This window comes from Neospora caninum, chromosome VIIb (genome assembly GCF_000208865.1).
Source record: "Neospora caninum Liverpool complete genome, chromosome VIIb".
NCBI lineage: Eukaryota > Apicomplexa > Conoidasida > Eucoccidiorida > Sarcocystidae > Neospora > Neospora caninum.
Window position 1 is genome coordinate 3,749,136 of NC_018394.1, and position 26,664 is coordinate 3,775,799.

Genomic DNA, 26,664 nt, shown 5'->3' on the forward strand with positions numbered 1-26,664 from the left:
TCTCCCTTTCCACGTCTTTTTCTTGCCGAGCTCGGAGGGATTCACCCTTTCCCCGACGCCTGTTTTTCTCCCACGTCGCTGGGGGACCGCTCTCCCAGAGGGGCTTTCTCCCCTGCTCGAAACATGCCAGGGGTGTACATACACCAGCGCCCTTCTCTCCTGTTTTCTCCCCTTGTGTCGGAGGGAAATCCTTTCAATGCGGAGTGACCCGCTTCTTTGCACACCCCGTACACACTGTGCGACGTAGCGTGGTGAGCGGCATGTTCACAGCGAGAGGGTGTTGAGGCCTTGTAGCAAAGTCGGACAAAACTTTTCTTGCGGCGTTTTCAACCCCTGCAACACAGTGACACTCGAGTCCTTTTCGCTTCCAGTGGATCTGCCGTCACATCGACGAACGCGACGAGCGGAACCCGACCAAGCCGGGCGCCACGGCAGGGTAGACACAGCGCCGTGAGCGCCAGGTACACCTCACATTTCACACTTTCGAGGACTGCATACCAGAGGCCAGCCTTTGCATGCAGTGGTTAGAAATGAATTCCGGTGCTTTGAGGGACCGCAGATGGGAGAGGCCGCGAGCTCGCTTCGGTGGAGCGGTATCTGGGCTGCAGAGGAACCGGCGCTGGTTCCTGAATTTCTTCCCACGGAGAGACACTAGGCGGAAAACAGCAAAAATTGTCTGGAGAAAACACTCGAGGCGAAGAGGGTACTTTGGCACACGTGCGGGGGAAACTGTTCATGTGAAGTGCACGTTTGTCGGCCTGTGGAGTACCCTACGGCAGCCTTCCGGCACGGTATCTACACGACGTTTGACATTGTGGTAAATGGTGAATAAGCGCGCACATTTAAGCGCTCTCGAAAGACGGTGAAGACTGTGGGTATCTCCCATCGTAGTCTTTTCACTTGCACGGACCGCGAGAGATAGCTCGGCATTCCCCAAAAGCGCAAAATCCATCGGGTCCCCACTAACTCTACACCACAAAAAAAACACGCCACAGATCTTTGCTTCTGTGTGTCCGTCCTCAAGGTGAATGCCTGCCAGCCTGCATCTCTCTTTTCCTGCCAAAACACCCCTCAAGCCTCCTCCCGTTTGAAAGTGGATATTTGAATTTAATGCATTTTCCTGCATATACCTATATATATATATATATATATATATACGTTCTAGTTGGAGTAAGGGGCTATGCACACGTGGCATGTTTTGCCCCCATGCGGCATCGGGGCGAAAAACATCCAGTACAGTTATACATATCTCTTCCCGTGTCCGCATTTGCATGGAGATGGTACACAGACGAAGTGTATACTCTATGAAGGCGCAATAGCCTCAATAAAGTCTCAACTCCTCTGTATGCGTGTGTGTCTATCACGGGGCGCTACGCTAGGTCTCCGGTTCGATGTTCCCTACGAGGAGCGGGGAGTCTTCAGGCCGTGCGCTGCATTTTCCACGAGCCGAGCAGCCTGTGGGAGAAGAAGGGAATCTCGGGGCAGGGGGCTACCACGTCGCCGATGCCTGCGCGCGAAACACAGGCACGAAGAAAACGGTCACGAGAACGGACAGCACGAAAAGGAGAAAGGACTCGGAGAGCGCCTGTTCCAGCACCAGCGAAAAAAAAGCGGCAGATGCGCAGACCGTTTTTGTGTCCTCTCAGAACGCTTCTGCTTTCACGGAGTTTCGCTGGAAAACCCTAGAGACAAAGCCGAGGAAGGCGAGTCGAGAATTCCGGTCTTACCTTGCACATCGACTCCGCTGCAAACAACAATCGGCAGACCTGAGGCCAGAAGCTCGCCGCCAAGGCCGCCGATGAACTGGAGAAGAACGAGACCGGTCTCGAAGGGAGCGAGGACATTGGCAGGCGCAACTCGCCCGCTGGGCGACGTCGCGGCTTCCGAGAGGGACCGCAGACTGCGCTTCTTTCTTCTCGCCTAACCAGGAGAAACAGAGAGGGAAACCGGTGCGGCGAGGATACAGCGGAGAAGCCAGAAATAAGGGGTCAGCAGGTCTGCCTGCCCTAGGGTCTGAGAGATTGTTGAGAACGGCACACGCGCGCGCGCCTGCTCTCCTCCTTGTATGAGCAGGTCTAGGCGGTCCACGCACAGATCCAGCTGAACGCTGATTCTATATCTATTCCTGGGAGGTTAGCATTTGCCTACGTATATCTGTATCTGTACCTATATATATATATATATATATATATACTGCATATGCATAGCCATACATATGTGTATTTGGTGTGCGGCTGCACGAATGCTTCGGCGTCCTCCTACCCTGCTGCGGCTTCGTCTCGCGGTTTCTGCCTCTCTGCCTTCTTCTCCGTCTTTGTCGCGTTTCTCCTCTTCTTTCTCGTCTTCTCTTTCTCGCTGACAACGACGCTGAGCTTGGCTCTCTCCTTTGCTCGCACCTCTGGAGGAGCGAAATTGCCTCCGCTCGTGCATGCGGGCAAGCGCGCTCGATGTTGCTGCGGCTAGCTCTTTCGGCGAGGCAGACAGCGGCAGAATCGCGAGGACTTCGGTGGCCTAGAAACAACGAGCAGTGCCACGGACGCGCGCGATTGCGGCGAAAACCGCGTGAAAGAACTACCAGCAGGGGAAAGAACTCGCGACGAGAGGGACCTTTCCTCATGGGTTTTTCGCCCTCTTTCCTTGCCAACTGGAAACGAACGTCTTCACCCGCATACCACCAGACAGCGTCCGCCCAAGGCCAAGAAACCAGTCGAAAAGGGGTGCTCTGTACTTTGTCTACTGAAGTGTAGAGCGACGCGCTTACTGGTCTAGATGTGGAATTCGCAGCGTGCGAAGAATCTTTCCCTCAGTTTACACATGTTTACTAAACAGTTTGAAACCCTCGTCGAAAATCCACGCGGTCCTCCTCCGGTGCCCTACACTCTGCATTTCCCACCCAAAGCGCACGAAGTCGTCAAGAAACCCGCAGATCACTCCGGTTCTGAACGTGAAGTTCCACCGCGTAGCCCGGTCTTGGGTCTGGCTCCGCTAGCCTTTTTTTAGGACGCTCAGAAACAAGAGACACCGGACGTAAACGGAAAGGCTTTCGCCTCTTCTTCTCTCACTTGTCTGACTGCGTGCGCGTAAACGACAAGCGTGGTGTGTCTGCGAAGAGCAGACGGATGCGCCAAGACATGCAAACGACACCAGAACGCCGCCACAGGGGTCGGCGGGTGCAAAATTGCCTGTCGCCTCAAAACGCTCTTGTCGACAGTTTTGATTCGCCTCGTCTCGTCAGCAGCCGGCGGCGGAGGTCGACTTAGGGAGTCTCCGAGAGAGTCTCCGCGCTCACGCCTGCATGCAGCTCGGCACATCCGGCGCGCAGAGCGCCTCTGGTACCCCCCGTTCGTCTCCGCTTCCCGTTCGCGAGGCGACAACTGACGCTCCTCACGGCCCCCAGAGACACACGGAGAGAAGGCGGAAGACGCAGCCGCCGAGGAAGATGATGCAATGCAGAAAGACGGCGGGGAAGAAGAAGAACATGCAGACGGAGGTGAAGGGGAACGGGAGTCGGCGTGCCGGGAAGACAAAGACGTCCATGAGGCCTGACGAGGTGCACACGAGAGTGTCTCTTGAAACGCTTCTGCAAGAGGCTGCATGGCCTAGGCTGGGTCAGCCTTCGAAAGGCAACAAGAAATGTTCCACACGCGCGCAATCCCAGCCAGCGTGACCAAGCACGACTTCTGACCTATATTTCTTCTGATCGGTATTTTTTGAGTCGAGACCGGCCTTCACCGGGCGCCTGCTTCGATCCTTTGTTGCCCCCTCGCCGGCGTCTCTGCGCACGTCTCCCTCTCCTGTTGCTAGCGTCTCGCATTCTTTCCGTGCATTCTTCCTCTTGTTGTGGTTGTGCTGAACTCTTCTTACAGGCTTTGTGCAGTGTGTCTAGGCAACGGAGAGGTGTGATGGCCGTCACTCGTCTGGTGTGCGTGTCGCCTTCCCTTTCGTGTTCGGCTTCTACGCGTTTCAGTGTTTTCTCGTCTCTCTTGTTCTCGTTTTTCTTCGCCGGCGCCCCGGTCCATCCTTAGCCGTCCCCTTCATGTTGCCATTCCATTCACAAACACCTGCCGTCGGTTCGTTTTGAACACGAAATGCGAGTTTCTCGTCCGCCTCTCTCGCGCTCTCCATCGCGCCGTCCGACGTTTGTTCGACTGCTTCCTCTCACGTGTGTCTGTTTCGCTCGTCGCCGCCTACCTCATGTCTCTCCGCGGTCAGTCTTACGAGAAGCAGACCGGGTCTCAGGAGCCTCACGCGTCCTTCTTCCCTGCTTGCTGCCTCAACCTCTTTTCCCCTCGTCCTCGCCACGTCGCCTCGCCTCTCCCTGTCTTTTCTCGGACCAGAGACAGGCAGCGAAAACGCACGAGGAAGGCGAGAAGACACGGCGGCACCTTCGCGGCTCTCCGACGACTCCAGTCCCCATTCGTCCATCTCGCCTCCCTTTGTCCCCGCCACTCCTTTCCCTTCTTCCCCCTCTCTCCTTTCTTTCTGAAGTTCCTCGATTTCCACAGCTGGGCTTGAGACGTCTTTGAGGGACGCGACCTCCGGCAGAAAGACAGCAGCGAGAGAGCTGCGTGCAGCAGAGACGCAGCGCGCTGCATGCGGGAGACGACGCGGAGAGAGAAAGGAAGCGAGCGAAAACAAAGAGAAGACGAAACAGAGGCAGGAAACGGAGAGAGAGTACGGGAAAGCGCGAGGCACGAGCACGCGTGTGTGACTGAATGTGGTGCACCTAAATCGACAGATAGACATCTTTGATCCACGCCCATACCGAGACAGACGAGGCGTTGAAATGCCGAAACACATGTACCACCACAAATTGAATTACAGAAACCAAATGCAAATGCAGTATGCACGTATCATAGATGTATCCATATAGACACTTTTGCCTACACGCATGCACACGCAGGGAACCAAAATTGTGGACGTTTCCTATTGCCTTACTCGCGTTTTAATCTGAGCTCGTGAAGGCATATATATATATAGGCCTGTTTGGGCCGTCGTACAAGTGCCGGCACGCGTGCTCTCGGTGTTTGTTTGCATGTGAGTTTAGTTCGTCTTCTTACCATTTCATCGGCGTCGCTATATCAGGTAGAAAGGAAACCGACTGTCTTTCGCTGTCTCGGAGCGATTCAATCCTGGCCTGCAGCCAGAGGAAAGAGGCGCCTCCGTGTGTCTTCCGCATCCGTGCCTCGTCCTGATCGTCCTCCTCCTTCACCTTAGTCTTGACGGTCTTTCCTCTTGTCACACTCCTTCCGTGCTCTTCCTTTCGCTCGTCTCTCGTGGGCAGCCTCGCCGTGCTTCCCTCGCCTCTTCGCGCCTCGTCGCGTCCAGGAGACACAAGCGACGCTGGCGACGACGCGCACAATGACCGGCTGCAGGTGGAAGCGGAAAAAGACGAAGAGGGCGCGAGGAAGGGACCGCACAAAACGTGGTCTCCGACGTTGAGGCGACCCTGAAGAAGGACGCCACCCAGCACAGCACCTATGGCTCTCTCGCCGACTTTCTCTTCAGACGCGCACTGCGCAGCTCGCTCGTTTTCTTCGCGTGCGCCATCATCGCGCGAATCGGGAAAGACGGAAGCCGAGCCTCCGCTACGGGGGCGAGGCCGCACGGCGGTCGTTGCAGATGGATTGTCTGAAAAGAGTGTCTCGTCGCGTTGCTCAGCGGCGGCACGACACCTCGGGAAGACCTCCGTCACCAAGAAGGCGCTGCGAACGCAGGGAGGCAGAAGCGAACACGCGGAAGACAGGGGAGACGGGCGAGAGCAGCGGGAGGAAAAGGCTTCACAGGAAGAAGCGCCAGCTGAAGAGGCGGGCGCGTTTGGAGAAGCGATAGGTGGAGACGCTGACGCAGACGCCGAAGGAGATGGGAAGGAAGACGCAGCAGAGGCGCACGCCGTGGCCAGAGAACGAGACGCGGAAGGGGTAGGCGTGCAGGCCGAGGCGACAGAGGAGGAAGAGTCCCGCACAGAGGAAGACGGAGCCCGCCTGAGAAGCACGTCGCTCCCGTCTCCCCTATCTCCCCCGTCGCCTCGGCTGGTGTGGACAGTCGATCGGAGGGACGTCTTGGAGACCAGCAAAGAGGAAGAAGACCCAGGCCAAACTGAGTGGGGAGCTGAGGCGCGTGCGGCGCCACTGGAGGCGGATGCCTCGTCGCCTGACGCAGGGTTCCAGCGAGGCAGTTGCTGCACGGCTCGGGCAGGCGACGCAGCAAGGAGCGACAAAAAAGTGGAAAACGCAAAGAGAGCAGAGGCAGACAGGGAGGACAGGCACGCGAAAGAGAGACGGAAACCCGGAGAAGAAAGGCATCGAAGAGAGATAGCGGAAGAAAGGACACCTCAGACAGTCGAAGAAGCGCGAGAAGGCGGGGAATAGCGCGACGGACGGAGACGGGGAAGGTGCACGAGACAACCAGGAGACCCAGGTGACGCGTAGACCAAAGCAAGGAAGAAACAACGGAACTCAAAGCAGAAGCCACGTTGAATTCGGTCCCGCCAGACCACGATACATTGCGGGGTCTCCCCCCAAACCATAACTTCCTAGTCTCAATGGCATGCGAAAGAACTATAACACCATGATGTGTACCCAGTTCGTCCCTGGATAAGTTCCTCAGTCTCCTACCTCTAAATATGGTCCTATATGGCTGCGCACGAGGACATCGAAATGCGTGTACGCGACCTGATACATGCCCACAATGGTACACACTTTAATATATATATATATATATAGATATATATATACTGGTGCAGGTGCACTTTTGTACGTCAAGCTGCATGGTCGTGTCGGCATTTGCACGTCGGTCTCGATTTGGGTGAGGGGTTTTCGACAGAACACGAACCTGCAACCATCGCCGCAGCTGCTCTATGCCCTGGCCCTCGACGCAAGAGACACAGAAAGCGCCTCGGCAGGCGAGCGGGAATCGCAGGGCTGCAGCCCCAGCTGGTGCGTTCCCCCGGCTGGCGGATGCCTTGTATCCTGCATGTCGTTCACGTTCTTCTGCCTGTCTCAGTCTCCCCCTCCTTCTCCATTCGTCTCTGCGTTGCAAACGAAGAAGGACAGCACAGTCTTCGCTGCCTGCCTTCCCTGTCCTGTTCCTTTGGTTGCGCTGTCTCGGCAGGCTTTCGCAGCTCGTGTCGTGTCCTCCCGGGGCACTCAAAGAGCTGGAAGGATCGTGTTGCCTCTCTGCAAGTGCTGTCTGCCCCCGATCCTCGCTCTCAAGTTTCGCCTCTTCCGCTGTCTCTTCCACTGTCTCTGCCGCCCCCCGCTGTCTCGCCTGCGTCTCCTCGACGTCTTGGCCCGCACAGATCGGCGTGCAGTCGACGAGGGCGGCTCCCGCGACGCAGAACATCGCCTGCAGGTTGCCCACGACTTCGGCGCACAGCTGCGCCTTTATGGCGGGCTCTTCGTCCTCGTTGTTCGCTGTCTCGTCTGTTCTCTGTTTGCCCCACACGTTTGTCCCCACTGGGTCTCCCGGTTGACCGACCGAAGCAGTCGCAGCCTCGCCGCCTTCCACACCGTCGACAGGAGAAGGGGCGGCCTGGCAGGCAGAAGCGAGCGAAGACCCCGGCGCCGTTTCGCGAGCTCGGCCGCTGTCTGCTCGCCGTTCCCATTTGTTGAAAACCAGAGTGAAAGGCAGGCGCAGAAGCACCAGAGACGTCGCGAGCAGGACGCGCTCCTGCTGGAGTTGGACAGGGATGGGTGCCGCCTCTGGCGAAGCGTCGATGACGATGACGACGTGGTCAAGGCACTCTCTGAGGAGGCCTGCGCGCAGAGAGACGGGAAGTGGAAAGACCAGAAAAGACCAGGTAAGACACGACGCGCGCAACACCACAAAGTGTGGAAAAGCGAGAAATGAGAATTGCGGAAACGAAACGCATGAACCATGCAGAATTTGAAGCCACGACGAGGACGCGAGTTTTCTACTTTTGGGATATGCCCACTGTCTCTACCTGTCAATGCACTTTTGATGTACTTGGGATGCCCCGCCATATCCATCAGCGTAATCGCCGTTGCAGCATTTCCTGCGTCTCCACTATTTCGCGCCCGTCCTTCGTTTTCAGCTTTCGTCGGTGGAGACGTCCCGCCCAACCGTGCTTCCTTCGCATCGGCGTCGTCTTTGGATTCTCCGAGAGAAACAGCAAGTGAAGAACCGTCGCACGCCTGCGCCGGCGGTGTACGGACACCTGAGGATGCTGAGCGGGGAGATGAGGCAGCCGAAGCCCGCGGAGTGCCTGTGTCTCCTTTGTCTCCTTCCTTGCTTCCGTTCTCTGTCTTTCCCGCCGCACGCGAAGGAGGGAGAGTACGAACCGTGGAGCCATGGCGGATACCACGGCCTGGAGACACGGGAGAGAGGAAGGGGGAGGAAGAAGCGAAGGAGGAAGACGCGACAGACGAATGGCGGTTAGGGACTGTTTGGGGCCGCGCGCGAGCGGGAACGGGCGAAGGGTGAAGGGACGCAAAATGAAGGGCTGACGTTGCCCCAAGAAGAACTTCGTGAGGATGCGTGCACATCCGCAGACGAGCGGAGCCTCTGAGGGCGACACAAAGAAAAAACGGGCCGAAGAAGAAACGCACGGGGAGGAATGAAAATTGCATGCACCCGACGGGCTGGCAAGAAGACACGAGAGACGGGTTCTCAGTTGCTGCCACCGCTTTTTTCTCTAAAGAATTACAGACAGCTCGCTACCCTTTCCCTATACGTCCGAAGCAGCTGGTGTCCAAGGGTGAGTGCCCAGACGCACGCGTGGCACACGATGCGACATAAAGCACAGAGAAGACAACGAAGGAGACGAGGGCGTACATCCATCAGAAGGGAAGACACCGAAAAAGAGACACGGCTCTCCGAATATAAGAGGGGAGGAGACGCTCAACGGCAACCGGCCGCGCCGTCGTTGATGCGTAGAGATATGCAGCTACACAGGCGACTCGAAGATAAACGCGCACCGGCATCTGTAAGCCGAATGACGAAAAGGAAAACACCTCGCCACGTGTCCCTCCACCGCTACCAAGCTGTCTCTTACTCCCCGTCGTCCAGAGTCCCTTCTTCGGCAAGCACAGCAACGAGGGAACTCTTTCCCGCGTCATGGGCTCCAAGGACGGCAACGCGGATTTCACGGGCGCCTTGGGCTCCAAGGCTCTCGGCAGATGGGGCCGGTAGGGCGCCGCCCCTCGAGGGGTCGGGCGCAGTCGTCGGCGCATTTTGACTCACGCGAACGCAGGCGATCCACTGCCGCGCGGGGACGAGGAGAGAGGTCGGGAAAGGCGGGAGGCACCAGAAAGTTTCAAACGTGAAGAGAGAGAAAAAGAGAGGAATGGGACACGAAAAATCGAGTTTCAAAGAAGCGAGAAGAACGGAGGCAGAGGAGAGAAGTCCAGAACTGACGGACTGGGCCGACGCGAGCGGCGCGGGGCGGCAAACGGCGTTGCCACCGAAAGTACTGTCGTTCACGAACATGAGGCAGATACATGATAATTTACCCACCGTCATACACACAGATACATATGCACATACCTGCATATATGTGTATATATATTTATAGATAGGCGCATATTTACGTATACATGAATATGTTTAGTGTATATACACGCATACATATGTACATCAACTATCTAAGCACCTGTTGAGAATCTCGAATTGTTTGGTTTGCCGGATGCGAGTTCCATTCGGCGAGTACGGGTTCGCGGCAGGTGAGGCTATGGTAGAAGGAGTCGCCGTTTTGTTTTTCTCCACAGCAGCCAGGCGCCTCAATACGTTGTCTTACCCGTGCGGTGTTGGTCTCGTCAACGGTCCCTAATATTCTCTCCCAGTCCAATCTTCTCTCCTTTCTTGTTTCCTCAGTTCCCTCGTCGCCTTCTTTCTCGTGCCTCCCGTAGCACTTCTCGGCCTCCCCGTCGCTAGCCCTCGCTCCCGGTGTCTGCGTCTCCTCTCGCTCCCTGTCCGTGTTCGTTTCCTTCTCTTCTTGCTCTTCTGTGTCTTTCGCCACTCGCTCCAAGTCCACGACTCCCATCGAGGCTGACAGCGAAGCGGCCATCCGCGCCACAGCTTCGATACTCTCGCGCATGCATCGCGCCGAAATGCCCACACCGAGCCCTCCGTCTGTGACGCCGAGGAGATAAAAACAGACGCCCCCTCCCTCCTGCAAGCGATACTGAAGGAAGGAAAGGCAAAATGGGAATGCACGTGGTCTGCCAGAGAACGGAGTGCAAAGAGTAGACGACATGAGAAAGTGGAAAACGCGAATAGGGACTGGGTTAGTGGCGTCTTACCCTCATTTGTGTGGTGCGGTGAGCGAGCTTAGTTGGGGACAGCTGCGACAGAAAGAGTTTGTACTCCACGTTGCCATCGTCCTTTTCAGCAGGATAGACAATCTGTCGTCTTGAGCTTTTCGTCTGCTTCAGGAGAGATCTCACTTCTTCCTTCAGTGACAAATCGAAGGAACAAACCGCGTCATCGTTCCGAAGCCTCCTACTCCGCTTTCCCTTGAGAAGCAGCTCTCGCCTCGGCATTTTAGGGGGGAAGAAGTCGCAACTGTTAACGGAGGTGGACGGCGCACGAGGCGTTTCGAACCGGTCCGCTGCATCTCCGCGTGTTTGCTCTGCGGTTCCACAAGGCGCGTGCGGAGTCTGGGCATCCGTCTCCCCGGCCGAGGCGTCTCGTGTTTTCACGTCAAGGCTGTCGCTGTCTCGGGCCCCCTCTGCGAGTCGAGTGTTCTCGTCCCAGCTGTGTTTCTGCTCTTCGGCGTCGGCGGCTCCGCTGCCTGTACTACGGGACACCGTTTTGGCCCGAATGTTGTCGCCGCCCAGGCAAGAGACTTGGCGGCGGGAAGAGCGAACCGCTGAGGATTCTCTCGCGCCGGCCGTTGCATGCGGGATCCACATCGGTGATGCCATTCTTTTCCCTCTCCACTATCCGGGAATAAATCGCCGAGGTCTGCCGGCATCGGTCCTCTAGTGTATCTCTATAAGAGGCATGTTTCGAAGCAAAACAAGAAAACGTTGGAGAAATGCAGCACTGAATGTCTCCCGCTACACGCATGTAAGCTGGCAGAGCCGCTGCATTTTGCAGAAGAGCAAAGAGCGTCAAGAAAACGCACCGAAGGGGATGTTTCTCTGCCACGGATGAGAGCGCTGTGGAGCCAAAGAGAGGTGTATTCGCGAGAGGGAAAGATATCTTGCGAACGGCGTGCGGGGTGGAGGATTTCCCCTGTAGCACAACTGGTGGGTCTAGCTACTCAGGCAAGGAGACAGGTGAAACGCAGGGCTTGAGACTTCGAGACTAGGACTGTTTCTCTAGCACTGCCGAAATGCACTCAGCTTCTCTCTGATCTGAACAGGTCGTTCTTCAAGTAAGATGGACTTTTGTGAGGACGAAGACAGCGCAAAGCTGGCAAAAAGAGTAGCCGAATGAAGAGAGCGCCGCAGCCGATGTATGAGCCTTCATCTCACCGAGAAGGAACACTCCAGTCGAAAGCAATTTGGCTGTCCCTTTCACAGGTTTGATCAACAGAACGAGAGAAACAGAGGGAGGAAGCAAGGAAGGTACGAGTTGTGTCCAAGGTATTTACCGATCGATGAACAAAATGAGATGACAAGACAACGAGGAAACGCGGAGATGGACGAAGGAGTGGCAAGGGGCAGTTGTAGGGGAAGGCGGAGAAGGGCTTTGCAGGGATACGAGGTTGAGCATGGCGATGAAGGAGCAAGACTGAGCTACATATTTGAGAAATTACCGCTAAAAAGATCAGTCTGAGACACGAATGCACAGAACAAACGTACTTCGTGGAAGGGAAACGTATTCGAGACTCGAGGAACTTCTTCCTACAGTCTGCTCCGCTAGAAGCACAGCTCTAAGGAAAGCTCCGCAACAAGTTATGCTGGATGACCATCCTGTGTTTCCTCCTCCGCCGTATCCACTGCGCTTCCTTTGGGAGAAGGCATTGCTTTCCGCACATGAAAAAACCAACTGCGTCTCTTACATCTCTCCTCACTGGTCAAATACAACAGGTGCAAACGCAGCTTGCCGGACAGGAAGGACGAATCTGGAGGAAGAAATGAGTAGTAATGGATTTGTGACGTTTTGCTGCTCAGCAACCGCAGTATACAGCCGCTTTCAAAGTTTCGCTTTGTTAAAGTACCCTTTGGATCCACACAACCATCGAGACGATTCGGATCGATGTTACCGATTATGATCATGCAAATAGTAGTGTGGTGGAAATACACAGAACGACGAGACCGTCCCGGTTCTATTGACTGCGGCCTAATACAAGAATGTTCCCGTATTTCCAGATACACAGGAGAGAAATGAAAATCGTAGAAACGAAGGGCAACACGGAATCATGAGTCTTTAGCACCGGCTCCCGCTCGCTTTGTGAGCACTCCCCGACGACCTTCAGTAAAGGGCCGATACACTCGAGAGGTAGCCGCGCGAGAGTCGAACAAAGTGTGTGATTCGTGTGGCTACAAAGAAAGAAGATTTACCTGCGAGTCACCCAGCGCAGCCGCTCTGTTCCGGAGAGAGCTCAGAGAAAAGACGGACCCTCACGCGTGCGTTTGGTTAGAGAGAAAATCGAGAACCCGGGTGAACGGTATGTTCAACAACTCACAACGACTCGCCCGCAACGAGCGGCGTTGAGTCTTGGAGCAGAACTCGAGGGGGTGATTCAAACAACGTACGATACTGGTCGCAATCTTATCGCGGAAACCAAACTCTTCCTCGGTGAGTGTTTCTCTCTTAAAAGCACCTGCCTTTGCTCTCCTTCGCTTTTGGTCTAAAAAATATCATTGTTTATCCCATTATGCGGCGTTTCGTTGGACGGGAAGGCCTCCTGGTCCGCTGCGACTTTTCTCTCGCGCTAGAACACAAAATCGGGGCACATCTCCACTTCTTTTCGGTGGCCAGTGCAGTAACCTGTACTCGTGACAAGAATAAGGAACCTGTTTCCTCGTTGAGCCCACTCCGTGTCAACAAAAACACAGCAACGCATACGCTCACTGGATAGAGCGGAAACCGGAAAAAGTCCGAAGAGAAGGGGATGTCATTATAAAATACACCCATTTCGTTCGAACGAACATTCCTGAAGCGCAAACGCGTACAGAAGAGGGTGACATTTACACGTAGTTTATTTCGCGGTGGCTTCGACAGGAAACGAGCCTTTATTTCTCACACACATTGGGGACGGAAGAAAACGTCAGTTCACCACACGAGAGACCGTATCACAAGAAGCTTCGTTGCTTTCATGCAGCAGCCTCGCCGCGTCCGTTCTTCTGTTGGTCTACCGAGACTCGGACAAAAGGCGTGTGCAGTCACCCTGAATCGTTGACTTAAAGTTTACACAAACAAGCGGTGAAAAGTAACGCAAAATAGCAACCGTGAGTGTAACAAAAATTCAGCGCAGGCACCATCATGTAGGCGAACCAAGGAAAAGTCTATACAGACGTGTAGAATTCCGGGTACCCAAACCCGTATATTATACAGACAGACTCGAGAGGACAGGGTAAAAACCTATGGTTTGTGCGAGCACCGTGATACATAGGCGGAAGACACTTATTACAGTGTTTCATTTGTTACCCGGAGCTTCTCCTGCCGAAGTATAGCAGGCTCCTCAGGGCGCAATCATAACGATGGAGCCATCCCTGTATCAAGACTTACAAGCTCCTCAATGTGAGAGATGGACACATCATGAGCTAATGCAAAGTGATCAGTTGGACGTGTGACACATCCAGTTATAGAGAAAGTGCAGGAAGAGAGAACACGAATGCAGAACATGAAGGGTTCCCTCCTCTATATGACGTCTGAAAAACAGCCCATTATACAGCTGTGAAAAAAGGTGAACATCGAAAGGCGTCAGGTGTAGGGAGAATGGGCCGGGCCTCCAACGGGAAGTGTGAAACTTCCCCAGTATTAAGACTTGATTTCCAAAGGGGAAAGGCTACCAGATGGAGAGAAGTCAGGATAAAAGGAAGTGCTCTTAGTGGACTGAAACGCCGGAAAAACGTATGCCCCACCAAAGGTAGTACAGGAAATACATACATATACACGATAGCACAAAATGATTGGACACGCAGCGCATGCTGCTGTAGAAGGTGGCAGGCTATCAGTTTCTTTCCTGAATATCGGAAAGGATCGAAATGGACAGTGAATCCACACAGCTTCACATGGCTCTACCCTGGTCGTGTATCGTGGGAAAATATAGTTATATCAACACATAGCATCAAGTTTTTTAGATGACTCGAGTCGCGTGGTCCCGGTATCTAGCCTTGCATACAGCGGGCCTCTCTCAAAACAAATGTTGAATGAACGGAGTCATGACACTCTGAACAAGTTTATTTTGGATAAGGTTCGCGTGGTGCCATCCAGCAGCGTGCCCGTCGTTTCTCTCCACTCCGCGCCTCCCGTCACTTCGCTTGCATGCTACGCTTCCTCCCGCGCGATGCCGAGGACAGGTTGAGGGATGATACAGCTCGTCCCGTATCAAAAAAGAAACGAGCTAGGAGTTAGGCGAAACATCAAATAAAGGAGACCTTCGAAACTATCCTCATCGGGCACATGGTGCCGGCAAATTTGTATATACATATATAATCCTACTGATAACTTGGCCCGACGGCTGATGGCGAAAAATGGGTCAGGACTTGTAGGGTGCAATTGTTCACCAGGACAAGGAACAGTGCGGTATTCGAATGAAAAAAGAACGTGAGCCCTTTGCGATTTCGCGGGGACGTTCGAAGAAACGAGGTAAGAGGCGGCGGTCTCTCTATTGTTTCCTACAATACCTGCCCTACACCCACTTTTTTACTCACGAAAATTCAAGGTCTTCCCTGCGTGGTGGACTCTTGTGTACCGAAGGAAACATCCTGCTGCTCGTGTGCGGTTTTTCTGCTTCCTATCTAGAGGTGGACAAGCTCAAGAAGGAAATCCATCTATCCCTACGCATGCAAGCATGTGCAGAAGTAAGCAAATACGGGCATACACATATGTACAGAATACGGCACATATTGGCGTAGAAATAAACGTATGGAACGCTAGATGTCCGGGAGAATAACGATCGGCGGCCCCCGATCATGAGGTGCATGGACCAAACACAGGCAACCGCCTGCAATGGACCCGAAATAGGAAAACATTGGTACAGCAGCTCCGAGTTCGTGGACGCGATATGACTTATCACTATTCCTTCATAACTCAACGGCATCCTTCACTTGGGCTCGCCATATGAAGTACATCAACGGTGACTTGAGAGCGTTCGTCTAGTTGGTCGCAGCCTCGAAATCGATCCCAGCAAGCACAGAAAAGGACGCGCAGGTCCGGAGAAGACGCCTGGGAGCTCGTCCCGACGAAAAAAAAACTCTCTCCAGACGCCCCCCCCCCCCCGTCACTGCACTTTGGTGCCACCCCGAAAACCTTTTTTAGCTGAAACTGTCGTTGCTCCTCCCGTGACTGCGTTTGCACACAAACGCTCCCTTCCGACGCGTGCCATCCGCGCTTCTGCCAGCAGGAAGAGCTCTCTGTTAAGACTCGTCTTGTCTGCCGGCGTTGCACCACCGAACGTGCCGTCGTTTTCCCCTTCACAGAGCATACGCCGCTGGGGGAACTTGCTAAACAGCAACATCGTGACGAGACCAGCGCGTTCGAAGCTAATGAACCTAACGCCAGACAACAATTCACAAGTCTCATAATTTCGGGCCGTCTCGTAGCCGCCTGTTCCGTCCTTGGTAAAACTCGGCATAGGTTTCTCGGGTCACTTGCCACCGGATGCCTCCAGGTGTACTGACACCTCAGGAGCAGCTGGCGGTGTCGCTATCGTGTCATTTAACCCAATGACTGTAGCCTCGGGGACTCCAGCTTTCTGCATTGTAGGTCCAGTGAGTTGGTTCTGGGAATAGAGGAGAGCACTGATGAGAAGGTCTCCGAGGTTGACAGACGAGGCCGTAGCCACAATGGCGAAGAGGAGAAAAACCAAAGCAGGCAGGAAGAAGGGAAGTGAAGAGTCTGAGAACCCAAGCCGTGCATATCCGAGAGCTGTGACGTAACAGTACGCGGTAAGTCCGACCACTTGTATGGCATTTGAAAAGAAGAGTTCGACTGTAAGAGGAAGAAGACGGAGGATGGGGAAGAGGAGGAGGTAAAGAATGAGGCCAAAGACAAGATACAGGAAGGAGGCATTCCAGTGAACATCAAAACAAAAGAGAAACTCAGGGCGGGGGCCTGAAGTTGAAGACGGGGACAAATTCCTTCCTTCTCGTGACCGTGAGGAAATAGTCCCTGTTCGGGAGTGAGAATGACGGGGACGATTAAGAAGAATAAAGTAGTTTAGGAGAGGAAGAACAAACGACGAGAGGAGCAAGTAGACAGGGGGAGCGAGAGATGTAAATAGGAACCCTAGAGCCGATTGAGAGAAGGCCAGAGCGTACACGACACCAGTGACCAGAAAGAAGAAGAAGAGCAGCAGGAGAAAGCCTGGGTCATCTCGGGCGTAATAGTTTTTCTGTTTCTTCCGAATACTGGCAAACTCATACACTTTGCGAGGCGAAAACAAAAGCAGATAAAACTGAGCAAGCGAGAACTGCAAATCCATCAAAGAAAGATGTGCAACCCTGTGACAGAAATTCGATAGGAAGGACGTGAGGGTGGCGGGAGGGATCAGAGAGGGAAAGCAGGGACACCCTCCCCTGTGATACGTCGGCAGCATTGTGGATACGTAGATGGCGAAACGGGAAGTGCATCAGCAGGCGACAGCAAGACAGCCAACGCCGAAACGACAGTGCTCACAGTTCCCCGCTGAACAAGACGAGAGAGGAATAGATGTATGACGAAAAAGAAGGGAAGCAAACGAGAGGCGAATTCGGATTGACGATAGGTCGGAGAACGAGGGGTGCGTCCACTATCAAGCATTGTTCCGTGACACAAGAGCCACCTGCTCTACGCGTCAATGGCAGCCGCCATTCATCCTTTCTTCTCTCTCACATCGGCGTCCAGGAACAACATCTTGCGAGAAACCACTATGTGTTGATTTACCCACCATCTTTCAAAGAATTACACCGCGAGAAAAATGTTGAGCCCTTCGCGGGGTTTCCTGTGCAGACACGCTTTTTCTGCGCGTCGCAGTGCATCCCATTGTTGGCATTCCTCTTCAAATGACGGCGGAGAAGACAACACGAAGGAAATGGCTTATCTCACCGGTCGACGCCGTTCTTGCCGCGTCAGCACTTAGAAACGGTAACAGCCCATTACTCAGACATCCGCACACCTGAACAACAGGACCTATTTCCGTAGAGTGTCGCTACACTCACGAGACGAATCCATGCACTGGATTCCCAGCGTGCGACGATTGGCTGCGACTGGCCATAAACGTGAGGTCGTTCACGAGTGCAGGAGTAGCCACTCTACCAGATGATACACAAGACTCAGCAAGACCAACAAAATAGCAGACTATGCACGACACTCTGAGATACTGTAGTGTAAGGAAATCTTTACTTGTCTGGGGACGACTGTCCTGAACTGTCCTTCCGGCGATGTCGGATTCGCACGTCGCTGCCTACGATCCTGACGCATACGGGGGCTGAAAGCCAAGGAAAAACCTGATGTAGAACGTCAGTTGACACACAAACACCTAAGACAGTGCCAGAAACGGGAGAAGGTTTCACGAGCCAATAGAAAAAAGAGTTACAGTGGCGCATGCGCTCATGAGTAGAGAGGATGAGGTGAGACAACTGCTTAAAACCCCTGGAACCCAAGGGGGAAAAGGGAAGGAACCAAGGAGCGCGAGTGGAAAACATCCGTCAGATGTATAATGGAATATTCGTATGCTGAGAGATCTGCGGTGCCACTCGTTGGTCCACGACACAATCATGATCCGCATGCAATACAGCTCGCTGGACAGCCGGCGAAGTGAGCGGTTTGTGCAGCTTGCGCTCACAGCAGCAAGCGAGGAGGTCGTCGATAGCTTTTCTCAATCGAGAATTAGTGAACTCATCCGATTGAGGCATCTCTAGGGTTTGTTGTTGCATAAGAATCACTCCATACAGTGAACAGTATCTAACCGAGATGCTCTAACAACAACAACAACAAATACAGCACCGCGGCCCGTTAGCGTTGGGTGGCAGTCTCCTGTCCGATGTGTGTGCTCGAAGGCCGTGAGTCAGGTATATCCGATGAAGCTAGTAAATACACCAAGCTACGGATGAAACGCGAAACTCCGAGTACGATGGCGAAATGTGCTCCTTTGTATGAATCTAATCATACCGGCGCGGTCGGTGGTACCCTTATCGTCGGGTTTGCTGTGGTGAACACACCGTTCAACCCAGGCAACCATCGAACTCCGAATATACATTGATAGAATAAACAGAATATTTTCCAAATATCCAACGTACCAAACGTGGCACTGGAGTAATGGGTGAGCCAAATAGCCACAATGAAGTGGGCACGCCGTAGCTGTAGGGTAGTTACTTGCGTCTCATACCATTTCCGAGTTACCCACAATAAAGTGCTTTACCACTGCTGTACACCAGTACGCCGAACTCATGACATATAAACATAAAGGTGGTCAGTGTACGTTAGGGACTATATCTTACACATGTGACTTGGGCGCCAGCTTCTGTAACGCTCTTCGAAGCAGCAGCACTGTCGTAGGCTTGTGTGATACCAACTAACGTCGCCTCTAGTTGTTCACCCCGCATCTAGTTTCTTCAGTAATCCATTATTCACGTGAGCCAAATGTCTCCATCCTTCTAGTGGACCTGCACGGCGATGACTCCAAAACGCAAAGCGAACTGTTTTTCTGATGTCCATTCAACTACCTGAATCACGATGCTTACCAAGAGAACAACACGATTAGGCAGGTCCCATGAGTGCCTTTTCCTCAAGCGAGGCAAGGTACCGTGTCTACGTAACTGATTTGCCTCATATTTGCACGTGGAGCATCGTATGGCTTGTGGTGTACTTCCCGCCGCGGGAAGGATTTTCACGCGCCAGGGCAGCTGCCTTTTATGGATGTTCATCACTTTGAGTGGCCTCTATTTTTCGCAGCTGCTGCGGGTTGGCTCTCATGGTTATGCCATTGTCAATCTATCTTTCAACGCTGCAGTAAGGTCACTCTCGCCACATTTCTACGCATTTTTCTTCATGGATGCAGCGACCGTGCACTCGCCCTTCAATTTCATTCTCTCGAAGACATATGCCTCCCACAATGTCGTACTGAAGAAGACGCCAGTCCTTCGGAGCGCTATTACGAGTCCACAAAAGATGATATCTTTGGGACCCAACAAAAACTTCCGCGATACGCAGCTGTTTGAGAAAAAGCGAAGGATGCGTGTTGGCTCCGCTTATGAAATCATCGGATCACTGCAGACCTCTACATAGGCTATAAGCCTGTGTAGGGTTAACAGGAGCGCTTGAACGAAACCGACCGTACCTGACTTCCGCTGACAAAGTGTGCAAGGACCAAGGGCTGCCGACGGTGAGTGCTGACACTCAAACTGCACTGCCAAAAATGTCAAGCTACGCGATTCTTATTGCCAAGCGAAATTGTGAAACCGAGACTTCCGTGACTGATGACCGTTCTTTGAACCAATACACGACGAACGCTACTTTAAAACATCGTATAATACAGTCTCTTGATAGTTCCCATTATTTCGGTTTCAACAGGAGATACCCACTACATGGCGGTATCAGGAAAGATGATTGCTGACTCAGCTCGTAGAACAGCGTGGCGCATGATAACTCATAGCTCGCCTGAAGAATGGAGAAAATACCCCTGCTGACGCTCCTGTTGTCACCCTTCTAGCTGCCGGCCAACACCGGTGCCCACGACGTGATATTTCGGCGCAGGAAGGCAACTTCGGAATTAATGTGCGCAGTCAAAATCTACGCGTATTCAAATGGCTATACGGACGACGCTTGGCCAATATAGGTAAGTAACCTTTTCCTAGACGGAAACACAATGAAGGGAAAAAGACGCAGTCGACGATACTGCTGTCTTCACCGACTTGCAACACAGATCACTGCTGCAGCATCAAGCTCTACTTGTAGCAATGTCTCACATATCCGTGCAAATATCTTGTGTCGCCCCTACACAGAGAAAACAGCAGGCGATAGCCAGGATGCAGCGCAAGCACCAGCACAAGCAAACAAACGGAACAAAGCGTCACATCTTGCCTTCGCCGGATAGGAAGTTAACGGAAACGGCCGCAATTTGCTGGCTGCAACACGTCGATGGAAGGGCGTCTCTGTCGGGGTTTCATACAATCGACTCGAATCTCGCGGGACTCGGCGTCTCTCACGAGAAACAGAGAGACGAGTCTCGACGAGTGCGAAGTAGGCAAGGCGATAACAAGAAAGTTCGTATGTTCCTTTCCGTTGTGTAGGCACTGCTGGGCAAACTATGTGTAGTTAAATGGGTGCAAGGTTGTCCGTGCAAAGGCACCATCAGAGACCTAAGAAGGCTTTTTTTCGTAATAGTCGCAAACGGATGCGGCGCAACTCAGCTCCCCTGCGGTGGACGGTTGGGATTATATCTGCAACTGGCGCACGGCCTCACAATCGATTCGATTCATATACCGCGTCGCAATAGGCAATCGACGAGACGGGATGAAATGTGGCTACACTGAAATCATTTTTTTTCCCTACGTGAACCATGCGTTTCCTCCCTTTGTTTTTTTCTCTTTGTGCCTGGTCAAAGGGAAAGTTGTCCCTTTCTGCTTTCCAGTAGGATGATAGTGTGTTTGTTGTGCAGCTCCGTTACACGTGCTGGTCAGTCCAGCGGTCTGAGCCCCTGAACAAGAAGATACCAGCGGGCGGTCTCGGTTTATTTCGCGTTTGCACTGTTTTTTCCACGGTGTCGTTGGGACCTTGCCCCCATGTGTTTCACTCTGAAGCAGCGTAATTGAGAGAGCTTTGGTAAAGGCGTAGTATCTTCCTCGTCACGCGTGCGTACTGCCCCTGAACGGCTGCTAGAGATGTTGGATCAGGTGCTGGAGACGCCGTTTCGAGTTGCGGTTATCAGTTTTCTGTCGCTCTACCAGGAAAGAATCCTGTGCAGCGCGTAGGATTTGAGTACGGCCTCATTTCCACATCATCGGCGCAGGTAGGAGAATGTGTTGTTGTTTGCAGCAGGAAGTACTCGTGCCAGGCTTCGTTTTGCTGATCCTTGCCTCGAGGGACATGTGTCGCCTGACTGACGTCGTGTTTACGTCTATGTAAACATAGAAAGAAAAAGGACGCGTGGCGCTGTTTTGAATTTTCGTCGCCAACACATCAATGATGGCGATTTCGCTGACAGCAGGGGCCACAAGAGGCTGTCGGTCTGTAGCGGATTGGTATACGTTTTGCCTGCGCTCTACTGATAATTAGTCCCCATGTAGTAGTTTCGTCCGTATTTGATTCGTATGACCGCCGGTGACAGCTCTCATCGTACATCTTTCCGGGTTGTGTCGCCGACTCTCATAAAGGAAAACCCCTCTTAATGGTGTCGTCGTGAGCAGTAGGGCATCTGGCTGAGCTGTGGTGTGGTGCGCGTGCGTTTTACCGCAGGCGTTTAGGACTGACTGCGTGTAGTCGTCGTCGTGCGGGTTCGTTAATCTCAGAATAGAACAGGTTTCATGATCTGCTCAATCATGGGAAGCTGGCGGCGAGAGAGGCCGGCGCGGCCATCAGATCAACAATGGATTACAGAGTGGAGACAAATTGGGATCGTGGGTGTAGCAATTTTGCTGGTTCTTGTGGCAGAAAGCAGTTTGCTCGCAACCGGAATTAACCCGAAGACTAGGTCCGGCGGATCGCAGACTTTGAGTGCTAGCACTCCACAGAATCCCTTCCAAACCCCAGAGCTGAAAGCCTTCCTAGAGAGATACAACGTAACCCTTCACCACCGTAAGTGCCTGTCAATGCAGCTCGCGTCAGTCAGACTCTGGACATGGGTTGAGCTTGAACTGTTCATTAGCTGCCCGTATTCAGTCACGCTGTTTCTACCAGAAAAGTAGTCGAGAGGCGCGACACTGCGGAGGTGTGCTGGACCCCTGGAAAGAGGCCGTGTCATAACGTGTTGAAAACATTTACTATAGCATAGCGTTTGGCATGGCGGTCTTGAAAAGCTGTTCAATTCGGTTGTTGGATGCTGGTGTGTTTTCCCCGTGGGCGGCGGGAAAGGACCGTGAAGGTGTGGTACAATGCCCAGGTGTTTGCAGTAACGGTCTACATGCTGAATGACACTGAAAACACTTATCTAGGTGTACAGTAACCCGTCAGGGAGACGAGCACAGTGCGGCGGACACACCAGTTATGGGACGAACGACTCTGACATCACTGATTTGATTGAATTGCCATCTTCCTTCAAACACCACAAAGAATATCAAACTCGGAGATTTTTTGGGATCGTTACGTGTATACTAGAATTACTCCTGCATTCTTACGATCCCATTCTTGCGATTCCTGTAAATGTTTTTGCAGAATCTGGTGTTAACGTCGACCTTGGCCAGGACAAGGAAGTTGATGGCAAATTATATCGGGAGGCTGCGGGGTTGTGCCCCGTGTGGGGAAAGTACATTCAACTTCATCAGCCGAACCGTCCTCCATACAAGAACAACTTCTTGGAAGACATTCCGACTGAAGCGGAATACCAGAAGTCAGGAAATCCGTTGCCCGGAGGGTTCAACATGAATTTCGTGACGCCTGCCGGTCAACGAATTTCACCATATCCGATGGAACTTCTTGAAAAAAGTAGCAAAAGTGAGAAGTTGTGGAGCTATCACACTGGATGATGTGTTCTGTCCTTGTTTTCTTGGCGGTCCGTTTATCGAGTCCATTGGTGTTCCGGTTCGCTGTGTGTGGGCAGTACTTGCTATTCTGGAAAGTGATACTGCGCAAGGCACTTTGTATTTCATGTGTCAAGTAGTAATGTAGCTTACACCCTAAACCTAATGCATATTATTTCTGGCATGTAAACATGAAGTACAGTAGAGAGTTCGTTTCCTGTTTTTTTATGCGGTGCTGGAGGACTACAGACTTTCTGCTTCCCTATGGTTAAGTACGTGTGTTCCCGTCTCATCACAGATGGTTAAGAGGCGTGTATCTGAGTTTCCCTACATGGCCCCAGTGTCAAACTCTGGTGTTACTGGGCTATCATGATTTGTGGAATTTCGATGTCATAAGCCGTTTCACTGTCAGCCTACTGCGTAGATCATCTCGGAGCCGGGTGAGACTGAACTGCGCGAGCCACCGACTGAACACAAGATACATTGTTTTCGGTTATACGTTGTTCTTTTTCACGCCATACCGATGGAGGATCAGTATCTTTGAGGGCAAACTTCGGCATGAAGGCTAAATTTGCGTTTGTGCTTGTGCGATTGTGTTTTCCAGTCAAGGCGAGTACAGAGCTTGGGAAGTGCGCCGAATTCGCCTACAAGACGACTGCTATGGATAAAAGCAATCAGGCGACTCAGTACCGCTATCCATTTGTGTATGACTCTAAGCGGCGGCTGTGTTACATCCTTTCCGTATCGATGCAGCGAATGGAGGGCAGTAAGTACTGTTCTACCAACGATGACCCGGTTAATCTCACATGGTATTGCTTCGAGCCCCAAAAGAGTCCTACGGCGAATCATAATCTCATCTTCGGATCGGCCTACGTTGGAAAAGACCCAGATGCGTTCCTCACTAAATGCCGTAAGCTACACGTTTTCACACCTTTCGCGAAACACATTTGCTTCCCGTATAGATCTTCTGACTCCGTTTTTCTTATTCCGAGGGGAGCCATCCGTTTCGCCTGAAGCTCTTCTAGGTATTTTTCACCGCTCTGTGTCAGAACTTGTGGTGAGATGTGCCCTTTGTCTATGCTTCGCGCCAGCCAGAGCAACCTAAGAACTTTGTTGGTATGCGGTTTCGTTCCTTTGTGTTCAAAATCCGGAATTCTCCTTAGTGTTTCACGTCTCACAGCTATGGGCATTTGCTTTGTTTGACTCGCAGCAAACCAAGCTCTTAAGGGGTACAGATTCGGTCATTGGACAAACGGTCGGTGCCACGATTACACTGAGCTGGCCGACTCGTGGATAGAAGCTGTGGATTCAAAGGCACAGTGCTGGGTCAAAACATTTACAAATGATGAGGTTGCCAGTGACCAACCCCGGACGTATCCACTGACATCGCAACATTCGTGGAACGATTGGTGGCCTGTCCACGAAAAGGATCAACCTCACTCAGGTAAGCGTTTCTGCTCAACCTAGCAGTTGTTATTGTCGGTTCATCATTCCGAATGTTGTGTCGGTGCCACTTCCGCTGCTTTACCCGGTGCTTGCAAAGGCACTTCCGGAGTCTGTGCTGTGATATCTTTGGATATAAGTCACATGGCAATCGGGGAACGCCACAGAAATAGCGGTTTTTCGTCTCTACGAATGTTAAATAGGAACGCGTTGTTTGTTGTGCGTGCACGTTCCATGCAGGTGGCGACGGGCGTAATTACGGTTTTTTTTATTTTGACAGCAACGGAAAGGGCAAGTGTGCGCTCTCTCACAAAGCACCCGACTGCCTGGTTTCGGATTCTAAGGCCGTGTCCTATACAGCACTGGGGAGTTTGTCCGAAGAGACGCCTGATATAATCATTCCGTCAAATCCATCTGTCAATCCTTCCACACCCGATGAGGCACTACAGTGTAGGAGCTCGGAGTTCCCCGAGACGTTCGGTTCCTGTGACGTTCAAGCTTGCAAAAGACAGAAAACATCTTGCGTTGGTGGGCAAATTCAAAGTACAAGCGTCGACTGCACCGCCGAGGAACAAAACGATTGTAAGGTTATGATGCTTGTGGCCTAGTTGCCAGCTGGTGCTTTTTAGTCGGCAGCTGTGACAGCATTGCGGAACAAGTTCATTCCAGCGATATTTTCTCTCTGATAGCGTCACCTGACGTGTAGGGTTGTGTAAGTGTTTAAACCTCCCCAAGATACAGATAACTATTTTTTTCTCGTGTAGCCTCCTCGCAGCCCCGCGTATAGGCCTGCCGCACTCCGATGCAGAAAAAACTGCTTTTGCTGTTCTGGTAGTAAATTGCTTTTCGGTCCGCCTTCAACAATGTGGCTTCAGGCGGCTCTAATACGGCATTGATTGCCGGGATGGCTATAGGAGGCGTTCTCATCATGGGCCTTCTCGCCGGAAGTGGCTACTACTACTCTAAGAGGTGAGTCCAGTCTACACCCAGCTGTGTGATGATTGAGGAGATTCGCTGCGGATTCGTGATGCCTCGACGCGAACTTCTGAGTGCACGCAAAAAAATGTGAATCGGAAAAGCCTGCTTCCTAGTTTATTCAAAACGTGCCGCACCTTAGCGCACTGGCTTCAGCTAGGAAGGGATTTTTCGTGGCTCCTGGCGTGACCATGGTTACAGGCATGTCGCTGATCGTCTCCGTTTGTTGGTAACAGGTAGACGCTTGATCCATGTCAGGAATGTGTACGGCGCAGATCTATGTCTTGCATATTACTTTGATACAGTATACGTCAGCCACTTGTGTCACCGAGGCGCTGAAGAGTGTTGCGGTGCATGAATTTTCAGACTGAACACAAACCAAGGCGTCCCTGCAGTTGATCATGACCATGAGTTTCAAACGCAGAGAAATGCTCAGAAAAAGCGGCCAAGCGACCTCATGCAAGAAGCAGAACCGTCGTTTTGGGATGGTGAGTCTGTATGAGCGGTAAAACGCCGTTTGATTCGAGACTACGAGTTACGGCAGTGAATTCATGGTACTGCGGTGGCGATGTGGCGCAGAATTATTTCGGTCAGTGCTGCGATAGGTTTAGTCGAAAGCAGGACAATGCACGAAGAATTACGAAGAGTCGCTGTGATGTTTATTGAAAGCACGGATTCGTAGATGGGTGGCATTCCAAAAAGGGCGACGCCCACTGTGTTTGCAGACCTTTGCTGACACCTTCGTATCTGGGTTGCTTTTGTCCTGTTATATTGGTTGGCATACAGAGGCAGAGGAGAACATTGACCAAAGCGGAGAAACGCAAGTTCTGGTCGAGGGCGATTATTAGTCATAGGATGTTGGATACAGTTTATATTCTCAGAACGCAGTCGTATGAGGAAAACGCTCTTCGTTTTGTTGCCCCGTCTACTAGGAGGACAATATATCTACTAGGACAATATACGCTCTTGGCGCATCATGCTCATATTATGAACACATCGATAGGTGTATCTGCGTACCGCACGGTTGTGAGCTGCCGACCGTTTGTGGTCTGCCGGAGCCAGTCAATCAGTTTATGGAACGGCTTTGTTCTACTGCAGTGTCAAGCGCTGGGATTGTATGTGTTTACAAAGGATGTTTCGAAGCCCAGCGCGCGCCTACATGTATATCTATCTATGTAAATAGCTGGTGAAGACATTGGGCGATTGTGGATTGCGTAGATTATCAGTTATTTGCCTTCCCAGTCAGGTAGGGGTATACGGTCAGTGACATATCCTGTTTTGACGTCCTTCTGACTGTGATTTTCACGCCCGAAACGCAGCCGATCCTGGTAGTATGTATCAGCTTGGAACAGCAGTTCGGACGACAGCCAAACGACACTGCTGCACCAAATGAAGCCCTCGAAAGCAGATATTCAGTGTTGATTTGGAATAACGCAGAAAGTTGGTAGTGTGCGCGTCCCAGCTGAAATCATCAATGCATTAACGCTTTCATGTGTGTACAAGCCGCCCC

General features: G+C 52.4%; 3 protein-coding genes across 3 annotated transcripts; 1 reads left to right on the forward strand and 2 right to left on the reverse strand.

The window, feature by feature from the left end:
- Positions 1-1,418: 1,418 nt before the first annotated feature.
- Positions 1,419-10,874, reverse strand: NCLIV_028660 (conserved hypothetical protein; the record flags this gene model as incomplete). Its single annotated transcript, XM_003883060.1, has 10 exons — positions 1,419-1,507; positions 1,728-1,920; positions 2,263-2,511; positions 4,219-4,564; positions 5,061-6,181; positions 6,835-7,757; positions 7,946-8,526; positions 9,017-9,222; positions 9,758-10,144; positions 10,263-10,874. The coding sequence occupies 10 exons, from the start codon at positions 10,872-10,874 to the stop codon at positions 1,419-1,421; spliced, it is 4,707 nt and encodes a 1,568-aa protein (XP_003883109.1).
- Positions 10,875-15,727: 4,853 nt separating this feature from the next.
- NCLIV_028670 (conserved hypothetical protein) lies at positions 15,728-16,678 on the reverse strand (the record flags this gene model as incomplete). Its single annotated transcript, XM_003883061.1, has 1 exon — positions 15,728-16,678. The coding sequence occupies one exon, from the start codon at positions 16,676-16,678 to the stop codon at positions 15,728-15,730; it is 951 nt and encodes a 316-aa protein (XP_003883110.1).
- Positions 16,679-21,584: 4,906 nt separating this feature from the next.
- On the forward strand, positions 21,585-26,002 carry NCLIV_028680 (putative apical membrane antigen 1; the record flags this gene model as incomplete). The annotated part of the gene is made up of 8 exons (XM_003883062.1): positions 21,585-21,855; positions 22,432-22,710; positions 23,341-23,646; positions 23,947-24,180; positions 24,420-24,761; positions 25,055-25,148; positions 25,521-25,642; positions 25,941-26,002. 8 exons carry the CDS (start codon positions 21,585-21,587, stop codon positions 26,000-26,002), a joined length of 1,710 nt encoding a protein of 569 aa, XP_003883111.1.
- Between the last annotated feature and the right edge of the window lie 662 nt (positions 26,003-26,664).